Source organism: Calliopsis andreniformis, chromosome 12 (genome assembly GCF_051401765.1).
Source record: "Calliopsis andreniformis isolate RMS-2024a chromosome 12, iyCalAndr_principal, whole genome shotgun sequence".
In the NCBI taxonomy this organism is placed as follows: Eukaryota; Metazoa; Arthropoda; class Insecta; order Hymenoptera; family Andrenidae; genus Calliopsis; species Calliopsis andreniformis.
In genome coordinates this window covers 2,905,673-2,916,952 of record NC_135073.1, presented here as the reverse complement: position 1 = coordinate 2,916,952, position 11,280 = coordinate 2,905,673, and the positions used below count along the sequence as shown (strand labels likewise).

The 11,280-nt window shown below is 31.9% G+C and overlaps 1 protein-coding gene across 2 annotated transcripts; it reads right to left on the bottom strand.

The window, feature by feature from the left end:
- Nucleotides 1–4,234: 4,234 nt before the first annotated feature.
- On the bottom strand, nucleotides 4,235–10,717 carry LOC143185577 (arrestin domain-containing protein 17). Of its 2 annotated transcripts, none has more exons than XM_076388699.1 (7): nucleotides 10,403–10,717; nucleotides 7,706–7,861; nucleotides 7,414–7,625; nucleotides 6,767–6,949; nucleotides 6,485–6,696; nucleotides 5,377–5,546; nucleotides 4,235–5,111 (listed from the first exon to the last, which is right to left on the bottom strand). In XM_076388699.1, exons 1-7 carry the CDS (start codon nucleotides 10,515–10,517, stop codon nucleotides 4,978–4,980), a joined length of 1,182 nt encoding a protein of 393 aa, XP_076244814.1. In that variant the 5' UTR covers nucleotides 10,518–10,717; the 3' UTR covers nucleotides 4,235–4,977. The 2 variants fall into 2 exon arrangements, with proteins under 2 accessions (XP_076244814.1, XP_076244815.1); XM_076388700.1 differs by lacking the exon at nucleotides 10,403–10,717 and adding an exon at nucleotides 10,080–10,304.
- Between the last annotated feature and the right edge of the window lie 563 nt (nucleotides 10,718–11,280).

Below are 11,280 nucleotides of genomic sequence, written 5' to 3'. Positions count from 1 at the left end.
TAATTAAATTTATCAAATTATTCTACTGAAATAATGTAGCTTTCATTTTATTATGAATTAATTTAATAAAAACTGAAATATGTTGTTTACAGAACTGTGACAACATTGAATGCTTTGATGATGTGTAGGCATGTGCATTCACTTAAGAATAAAGCGTAAAGCAAAAGGTTAATTTACTCGCTTGGTGTTCAACACTATTATTTTTGTGAATTTATTGTTAAATACTCGAGCTTTAAAGACTTCCAAACGAGGGTAGTTGATCCCAAATTTCAAATAGTGGTAGGAATCGTCTATCGATTTTAATTGAGGGTGAAACAATTTCAACCAACGAAAGACAATTTGTTCCAATGTGTACAAGTTATTCACTAACTCTACTGCAAAGTAGAGACTGTTCTGAAATCGTGTCAGTATTCTTGTTCTCATCTATAGAAATTTCATGGTAATTAATTATAATTCATTTCATCGTAATGTTAGATGACCAATTTTCTACTAAAATTCGATTGTCAGAATCATTAGGTATTTTTTTGTTAAGGAATTCACTCAAAACAACTTACACATCTTCACATTTTCCACTGCAAACTAAAAATTCGTACAATAGCAGAATTACACATTTTCTTAATATTCTAAGAACTCTGGTCATCTTCTTCTTATTTAACAAGTAGTCTATATAGGAATTAAGACAGTTCTCTTAACAATAGCATTTTTCGTTTAGCACTTTGCATGCTTCAATTTCATTGTTGCAGTATTCAGTCTTGTACTTCAGTTATCTTAGACAATTTAGCAAGTACAAAACTACTTGATATAAAATGGAAAACGAGACGGAAATTTAATTAGTATTAGTGTGACCATACAGCGAAAAAAAAGCATTAAAAAAGAGATAAAAGTTGCTGATTTCTGAGGTTTAGTGCATACAGAAATATGTTTTTAATGATCTGTTAAAAGTACAAGTCAATCCATTGAACCGTTTTTCTTCTACACTATTAGCAAATTGAAGAAAGTCATTTAGAGAAAAGCGCGCTTAAAATTTCTGCTCGCCCTAACCTCGCTGAACCCGACGAAACAGATAATAACGCATTCTAAAATTTTGGGACAATAATTTTACATTCGAAATATCAAAACAAAAAGAAATTAATTTTTTTGACCCTTCACCGCAGATGCATGAAACTGCCCTTTGAACTTATAAAGTCTACTATCATTATTTTCACCATTAATAAATTACTGTCTATAAATAAGGAATTATCAAAAACTCAATTTTCATTTTTGTTATTCTTGGGGTTGCGTATATGCAACTTTGGCCTCCGAATAGTACTACATTCAAAGACAAAATCAAAATCATGAAATTTTGATACGAAGCTTATTTAAGCTACTACTATTTAATAAACAATAAAGAAAACTTTCTTTCTTAGCTTGAAAACGTGAGGACTTAAAAGTGTTAAAATGGACATAGGAGAAAGAAGCTTCGTTGGGCAGGAATAATCAAAGGAAACTGGTCAAAGTAAGACCTATAGGATTATAAAAGATAATCATGTCCTGACTACCACGAACGGTGTTGCACAGATTCGGCCTTCTTCTTCGAGGGATGATTGCCACTCGAGACTTAGGGCTGAGGGTTTCGTAGGCATAAGTACGGCCTTGAATTGACAGCTAATTGCCGGTGATGACCATACATCAGAGGCCTAGACGATCGGAGATCGCATGATCTTCCGTTTCATATGGGATGAATGAGCTTATTCCCATTAAGAACACGCCAGTCGACTCACACACGCATGCACATACACGTACCAGCTTTCGCAGTGCTCCACGGCCAATTGAACTTGTTGGTAAGTGCTTTCTTCTGTTCATCGGCGCGAATCACACGATCGATCATCAACCGCATCCTGAGTCGGGTTCGTGGTAAAAGAGTCCGTCGAATCCCTGTCACTAGACTGTACTTTGGAAAGGTTGCGCGTGGGGAGTGGATATTAATGTTAACACTGCCGGTGGATGCAGTTTTCATCTTGACGTTAACTTTTATTAAATATTATATTATGAAAAAACTCAGTATCGTTGACGTGACTCAATAAGTATAATTTTTAGCTGTTAAAATTTTTACAGGAAAAGAAAATTATATTTAAAATGTAAAGAAGTTTGCGTTCAGACTATTGTATTCACCTAGAGACTGGATAGAAAAAATGTAAGCTTAAATTTTGTGTTCAAAAGCATAGGTAAAAAAGACATTAAGATATTTTGCTTAAATTTTTGCTTAATTTGCTTTTGCTTTTGCAAATAATTAAAATTATTTGAATTAGTGTGACATTCAATAAAAGATATGAGTGTAATTCAATTTTTCGAAACGTGTTTCAATGCATTTGGGACAATGCTTTACAGAAGACTTCTCATGGGACACATGTAGGTAGTACGTCACCTTTCATATTTTTCAATCATTTAATAAAGCGTAATGAAGTTTAATTAGTGGAACGTACATGAATATGTTCAATGTTCTACTTACATAATTCAGTACATTTCAAAAATTAATTCACGATTAATTATTTAGTCATAAGATATTATTGTAGATTATCATTAATTGACTGCACACTTGCAAACTATATTATCTGTTTTTGCTTGATAAGACTTCCTTCTGTTCGATAAACCATTACGATAGCAGATGATGTTTGAACATTTGTAGATCAATACATTTACAACTTCTAGAAAATTACAAGCAGAACACCCTATAATAGAATTAAACTTCAGTACCCTAAATCTTTCTATTCTAAAATTTTCCATAAATTTTATTTATGATAAAAAAAGTATTTTTTCATAAATACGCGGATTGTAAAATTACCCCTCTTTTAGCCTTCATATTTACACTAGATTTTCTCTTCATAAATTTGTTAAATTTTTGTGATCATAGTTATTGATTTTGAACTACATTAAAAATAAATTTTCCAAATGAATTTTCAATCTGCAAAATGAAAATATAAATAAATGTAAATATCAAACCAATTTTACTCTAATTTAAATTTAAAATATTTTTTATTGAATTAATGGCGGCAATGTCTTCGTTTCTTCATTTATCACTACAAACATAGACGAATTTACAGCAAAGATTGGACTGTTATAGACTGGACAGTTTACGGATTTTTTGGAAATTCCCTCCACGTTTTTAGTGAATGTAGGAAATATATGGTGTTGGATGGCTCTGGCAAAGCTAGTAAATAAGAAAATATTTCTACCTTATTACATAATAGACTAGGTGTTCTATTAATACTATTCACTTTATATATGTCTGCTATTTCTAGCAATAAGGAAAAATGATACAAAAGATATCTTATTGCAAAATACTTGTTGTAACACGTGGAAATAAAACTTGCAACGCTGTATACAGAATCTTATTCTATACACATTGATTTTATTCTATATTCTATATAGAATTAATTCTATATAATTATATATAATTCTATACAGATAAATAAAATAAAGTAGAATAAAATTGTTTGATATTATACTTTGTTTTCAAGAAAATTGGTTTTGAATCACAATCGAACGTACAGTAAGGGAAATATTCACCGTCTGGCCAGACTTTCTCTACTTTCGACTGTAATGTAAATTACTTTACTTCGATACTCTGATCTTCAGCTAAAATTCACAGTCAATTTTCTCGAAAATGAAGCATGAACTCAAATAGCACATAGACATCTTAAAAACGGCTTAAAAACATCCAGCAAAGTCCTAAAAATGTCCAAAAGACGTCTCTGAACCGTCCGATATTACAAATCAGTGTCTTTAGGACGTCTTAAGAAACATTTATAAGACGTTTTAAGGACGTCCAAATTACGTATTTAAGACGTTCAGACAAAAATTAGACGTTTTTAAGACGTCCATTTTTAAGGCGTCCAAAAGCGTAAGTCTTTAGGACGTCCATGTAGTGTGTCTTTAAGATGTTTTATAGACGTAAACTTTGTAAGTCTTTAAGATGTACGCTCTTGAATGTTTTTAAGACGTCTAAATTATGTCGTAAGATGTTCAGGCATAGAATGAATATAAAATAGACGTCTTCAAGACGTCGTGTGCTATCTGGGAATTTTTCTTGTAATGTGTACAATCACCACTTCCCTGCTTATACCACCAGTTCTGAGTTCTGCAATTACTTCTTAATCTCCAAAAACAAAATTACTAGTAAATATACAATACATTAATTTTACATTCTATTAATTTCTAAAAAAGGTATACAAGAGAATAACTACAAAATATGAAAAACATATGTTTTATTCACAGCATATGTTTTATTTGTATAAAGATAGCTCTTACATTTTATATATTATTCGGATCATTCTCCGTTTTTCTAAAACGCGGTATAGATATACAAACGATAATAACAAGTTATATACATATAAAAAAGTGGGTTAAGCGAGTATCTCACAAAAGCCCGTGACATGAAACGACTGGCAGATCAACAGTAACTATTGTCGCTTCAAATACAATTCACGCCTACGAATAATCTCGTAGAAAAATATATTCAATATTTAATTGTAAGAAAAACAGAATAGTATTATTCCATCAATGCAGTATAGCAAATCTTAATCCATTTCGTTGTGAGTATTTTTTGTGCGTCTTAATTGACCGAGTACTTTCATTTATTCCAGATCAAATTGAAGGTTTCAAAAAACGAATTACGGTCAAATATTGAAAGCCTTTAACGAATAAACTAGAAGTCAAGAGGACAATAATTATCACAATATCACTGTACAAAAAACTACTCTTTTAAAAGATACCCCAAGCAAGTTTCCGTATAACTTTGTCAGTTTACTTTACCAAGTACCATTGTTTGAAGGATAGCTGACATAGTAAATATTGTCAAGAGAACTGGGAAAAACGGCCACAATAATTGCAATTCCCTAACTTCGTCGCGAAGCCCTCATAATGTGCTCTGCAGATTGTGCTATAAAACGCATGATTCTTGTTTTATGAGCGAACTCTTTAGAAGCTTATTTCCATTGTTCATTGAATAGGTGCAAAATTGTAGACCGGATATTTGGGTGCAAAACGATTCATTGCACCAATAACGTGTTCCGATTCGCCACGTTCCCAAAGACTTCTGGCAGCAGAGGTCGATTCCTCGTAGGAAGGTGGGGCTACAAAAATGACAATCGAATTAATTCAATACAAAACATATATACAGTTCTTCATTCTGTAATATTACATCCTATTCACCAGAAATTTTAGATTATTTAAGGTAATACAACTTTCATGTAAGTGAAATTATTTTCTACATTTTCTATAAAACAATTTTGTATCATAGTCTACATTAAAAAGTAATGTTATTCGTAATCGTTTAAAAAAAGTATGATTCTTATGTGGCAGTAAATGTATTAAAAGAAAATTTTTAAATATTCTTACGTAAATTAGGGTATAAACTTGATATTGAAACACCATCAGGAGTTGTCCATCCTATTCCCGGTGCTTTTGTTAGAGATTCCTCTGCAGGGGGAGCAGTTGGTGTTTGATAACTTACTAATGGTATTGTTCCCACAAAAACAAGTGTGTTCTTTGATAAATTTCGATAATACCTGGAACAAAATTCTCCTTTTGATATATTTCATAGTATTTAACATCTCAAAGTACAATTACAATTAATTCTGCTAACATCAAGTCTCTATTGAAATTTTTAAATGTGATTTGATCTTCTTGATACATCTTATTTAAGAATCTTTACAAAACTCAATCAATCATACAATTTAAGTTTGACAGCTAATCAAAAGTTTCAAATTACTTTTTAAATTGAAATATACAATTATAAGTGATGTTACAATAAAGTTTAAAAAATAAATTACTTAAGAACTTTATTTTGAAAGTCAAACAGATGTAAGATCATCACCTTCGAATCAGTCTCCTTAAAACTGTACATATTATATACTCATTTCTAAATCTAATAACGTTTAAACTAATAACGTTTATGATGTTTACTTTCATACATTTATTTTCAGATCTTTATTTTATACAACTCTGAATTTTAGAAAATGTATTCTTTTTATCACTCGTTTCACTATGTATGCTTCACCGCTGCATTCAATTTTGAAATTGAAAAATTATTGACAAATTACGATTTGTTTTAATTTCATCAAATAAAAGAACTAATGAACGAAATGTGGTTTCTATCAATTTCTGATACTCAATATTGAAACAGATATCAGGTAGCAAATATGTGCTAAAAACGTTACGATCGATGAATCCGACTTTGAAACGAATGTATACAATCTCAAGAAGACTGATTTGAAGGTAAAAGCTTTACAATTATTTAATTTTTAAAACAAGACAAGTTTCAAGACATATCACGTACTCATACTTTTTAGTCATACTGGAATAAGTAATGTTATATTTATCACTGAATATACTAACTTCGTACTTCATCGTACATTTTTATCTTATTTGTAAAAATTGAAAAGTTATTTCAAATTTTTTACTAATGATGTAAATCGATCAACTATCGAATCAAAAATACACTAACCATCCTGAAACACATGCCACGACCTTCAGATTATATTCTAAATCGATGATACTACAACCCGTGAGATTCGATGGTGGCAGTGGAGGAACATCAAGTTTTTGTTCATATTCGGTGGTTTCATTTCCTCCAACAGGCCCCTTGCCAACTTCCGCTACGATGATCTCTTCCGTTTTTGTGTCACTGGACGGTGTAGTCGCGCGGAAAGTTACGATCTACACTTCATGATTCATTGTTATCCTTCATACATTATCCTGCTTATGCCAGCAACTGAGTTTAGTATACCTTACAAAGAATAAGCTTCACTGTGTCCACCGTTACTCCTGATGTGTTTTCAACGTTGACTTTTATTGGCATTGACTGACCAGGCACATAGCCTCTGACAGGTAAAGAATAATTAACAGTTAACGGTGATGTCCCGCAACATAGGCAACAGAATGTTTTACTCATTTCTTCTTGAACGTTTTCCTGAAAAATAACAAGGACTTGTTAATATTTGTACACAAATTTTATTAAGATATATATATTAATTTTTTAAGTCTTCATTCTTTGATCAGATCGATGACTAGCTTTCATACGTACTCAAAAACTGTTATCTGTTAACTACAGATATATTTGTATTTAAAATAAAAATCTATAAACTATTGTATAATTAGGAACAAATAACTCATAAATCATTGCATACTTGTAATTCATATCAAAAATTAATATCGATACAAAAATTGTAAGTATCTTTAATTTTTAAGCATAGAATTTCTTGCAACAAAAATACAAAAAAATTCTATTGTCATATAGAAAATTCATTTTTTTAAATTCTCATTTTTTAATAAAAACCAGTCGATTTCACTGTAAAATCGCAAAAGGTTAAAACCTAAGGTTTCACTTTTGAATTTCATTAGTGTTGGCTTAAATGAATATTGATAAATTCGTACCGACGCCCTAGGTTCTTGATTAAGGTCAAGCGGCAGTATCACCGTGAAGGGACTCTTTACTTCTTGATCGAACTTCCAAGGACGATCCAAGGTGGCCTTAACAATGTATCGTACATATCCGAAATCGGACTCAAAACTGCTGGGTATATTCGTGGGTAAGACACACTGAAATGGGAACTTGTGTTCTCCACTCTGTATTTCGATTTCACCCCCTAAAGGAAGACTTTCTCATCAGTGTTCTTTTATAGCAAATATATTTGGTAATGAGATTAAATTCGACTCAGGATGTTACCAGAAGCGGATCCAACTAAATAGTATTTTGTTTCGAAGTATTCTTCGTGACCAGTGACCGTTTCTGTTCCCTCCCTATACTGTCCCCTTTCATCCATCTCTTGTTTGTCGGTCGTCCAACGTGTGTCCGCGAAACCTTTTACTTTCACGCTTATTCCTGCAATTAAAAAGAATAACGTTAATAAATTTACTAACAAGAGAACTACTCAAAGTAATAATTTTCAATTTTTGTGAAAAGAAATAATAATAATAATAATAATAATTGCATACAATTATTTCTTTTACAATGCAAATGTTAAAAATTCTAAAAAGTTTACATTTTTTATTAATATTTCACCCGAAAAATGATTACAAGCTTGTTATTTGTTAAAGTAAATATTTTAAAAAATTGTTTAGACAAAAGGATTTGTCGTTCAAAGGTACGCAATTAAGATACAAAAAAAAGATTAAGATACGAGCTTCGAGAATTTAAAAATTAATTTCTAACCCACCCCTAGTTTTTACTCCTGTTTACAAACCTTCAGAGTTTCTTGAAAATGGGTAATAAATTATCTAAGTTTACTTATTAGGCTAGAAAGGAATAATTGTAAGTTTTAGTACAATGTTTAAAACAATTTTTATCGACTAAGATGGTATCCATTTTATATGATTAAGATTTACTTTATCGTTAGCAACGAATCTATTTACATCATTTCACTAGTTCATTAATAAGACTTATGATGTCTCTAAAGGAAGCACTTTCTATTCGTGTGCTCCTAAACTCAGCTAAAGACGAAGTTATTATACCCCTTAGAAGGAAGTTGCTCGTGAAAGTAATAATGCTTAATATTCGACGATGCGTATTATTGTGGGAGAGAGACTTAAAATAATGTGACTGATGTCAGAAACGCTTGGAATTATGAAGCGGAACAGCAAAAGCTACTCGGCAGGAAAAGGGAAATTGAATCAGTGCAGATAAAATGAAGCGGAAATACTTTAAAAATTACGATTAATAATAAAGTGGCGGAATGAAATTAGCAATTGGCACTGGCGTGTTAGGGAAAGCAATAAATGAACATTAAGAATATATACATATTCAACCATCCATCAAGTATGTTCGCAGAAAAATATTTTACACATATTTACGAAATAATCATCATGTTCACACATCGAATATAAAAAGACAGAATGATATTGCAAAATGTAATTGTATGATGATATATTACGTGGAACTCAAGTGTAAAAATAGTGGACAATTGTACGTGTTGTAGCAATGTATAAATCTATAAAGAAATATTTAGCAAAAATTTACGTGCATATTATAAATGCATAGTAGATCAAAGAAGTACTTTTTCTAATATTACACGTATATATTTTGTATTTATTAATGTCTCATTATTAAAAAATTCTACGCTTTTTTCTCTTCCTAAATATTTTTAATTTTTATTATTAAAATACTGAATATATATAAGTACTATTTTCAGAACTGTATAAACTTCTTGTATTGTAATCATTATTTGTCATTTTGCAAGCTTCAATCAGGTATATTATCTACATTTAGATTTTCTTGCATTGTTCTTTGTTTTTTAATATTTTTCCTCCACATATTTCTTTCGTTTATATTCTTTTATACAGGTTTTTAAAAGCCAACTGTATCGTATGTGTAGCTGCCTAGTTGTAATCACGTTTCATGGATTCGCAGAAGCTACTCAAAATTTAAAAAATTTGAAAATAAAACTTTGAAAAATTGAATACTTGAATGCTCAAAATTTTAAAATATCGCTCATTTGCTGCAACAATGACAACTCTAAAATCATAATTTAAAAAAAAAATGAAGCAATAGTTTCATTTCACACAAAAACTGACTGTTTATAGCAAAGACAGTTACTATTTTACTTATATCATTATTGCAACAAAATAAGCGATATTTAAAAATAAAAAATGTAACGAGACTATTAAGAACATAACTATAACATTATAGACTGAAACTTATTAGTGTACTATATTCAACGTAATTATACGAAGAACTTATGGAACAGATGTTACATGATAGACAACAAGAATACATAGAATATCTAATCCTGCATAAAATATGGAACACGTACACCGTGGAGCCGATACAGCATGACAAAAACAAAAGTTGCACGGCTGACCGTCACTGTCCGTTTTCACTGTGCGGGTGTGGATGCCTATGCTATAATTAAACTGCACCTTGCAGGAAAGAAACAATCTCCACAGGAATGCGGCGTCAAGAATCGCGAGTTATGCATATGTGTCACTCAAAGATCAGAACAGAACTCTAAATAGACCAATTCGATAACCCATCCTACCGTACTAAAATAAGCACAGCTGATTATTAATCTCTAGATCTTTCAAAATGTTAAAAGTGAACTTACTTATTAAAAGTTACCAAGCAATCGACAAGGAGAATCCTATGTTCTTCAACATTTTAATTTCTAGATCAACACAATTATCCAATCACAAAAAAGAAACAGAACTACAATATTCATGTAGTCTCTCTACCCAAGTTTCCACGAAACATCATCTCATTCCGAACAATCATAAAGGTCACCGCTGATCCATGGTTCCAGGACACCTGTCGATCTCTATATTCCGCTGGTAACGTAATTGGCCAATCGATCGTAATTATTTATCACTAATTAGTCACACGAAAATAGCTAATTTTTCGGAGTGACTTCTACTACACGTATCAACATACCGCGAATTTTCTTCGTGCTGTCCAAAACGACGATAATATTTCCAGTGATCGTCTGTCCTGGGTAGTAGGTATTCGAAGGATTGTCGAAGGCTATTCGGAAGTCCTTAAGTCCCATGTTCGCTGTCACGTATTTGATACACTTGAATGCTGGACGATCTTCACAGTGTAAGCTGCGTACTTTATTAATTTATTTATTTTACGACAAACTCTTCGATGAGAAAATAGGCGTCGTGAGGCAGACGGTGCCCCGTCTCGTCTCGTATCGAACACGCCGTAGCTATATTGAGCTACTCGTAAAAGCCGGCCTCCTCACGCTCACGAGTCCACGCCACACTACGAATCACTCGATATTTGTCTCTCCTGCGCAGATACCAGCTGACGCAGCGCTCGAAGAACGCTGCTATAAGGAGTTTCAAATGTGCCGCGAGTGTCGGAACTGAGCCAGGGTCGAATTATAGCTTTGAGAGGCCCAGGGTTAGGACTGATGACACTTTTAATACACAAAAGGAGAAGGGATAGGAAAGGGGAATACTATGTTAGAATACTCTCTCCTTTTTGAGAGGATTTTATAGAGGATAATTGTTTTCAATTGTCGGTTCAGATTAAAGTGAAGTTTGTAAAAGATGTTTTTAATTAAATGTGACTCTCGAAGAAAAACATTAATAAATGAGAAATCGTTTTCTTTCTTGAATATTTGCAGAAATTTGTTTTATTATATAAAAGATGAGGCCCCGTTTGGGGGCCCGGGAGTGAGGCCCATGATTAGAACTCCTCACTTTTAATTCTGATCTGAACTGAGCGAACGTTTACTGTTGATTGTAATCAGTAGTTAGACGGTTTAGAGTTTAGAATGTTTAAAAGATTAATTTACATAACAA

Excerpts from the sequence above, each read along its gene's own strand:
- LOC143185577 (XM_076388699.1), bottom strand. The coding sequence starts at position 10,517 with ATGGGACTTAAGGACTTCCGAATAGCCTTCGACAATCCTTCGAATACC. Across the intron at positions 7,862-10,402 it reads CAGCACGAAGAAAATTCGCG|GAATAAGCGTGAAAGTAAAA; the intron begins GTATGTTGATAC and ends TTTTAATTGCAG. Across the intron at positions 5,112-5,376 it reads AAGTTTATACCCTAATTTAC|CCCCACCTTCCTACGAGGAA; the intron begins GTAAGAATATTT and ends TCATTTTTGTAG.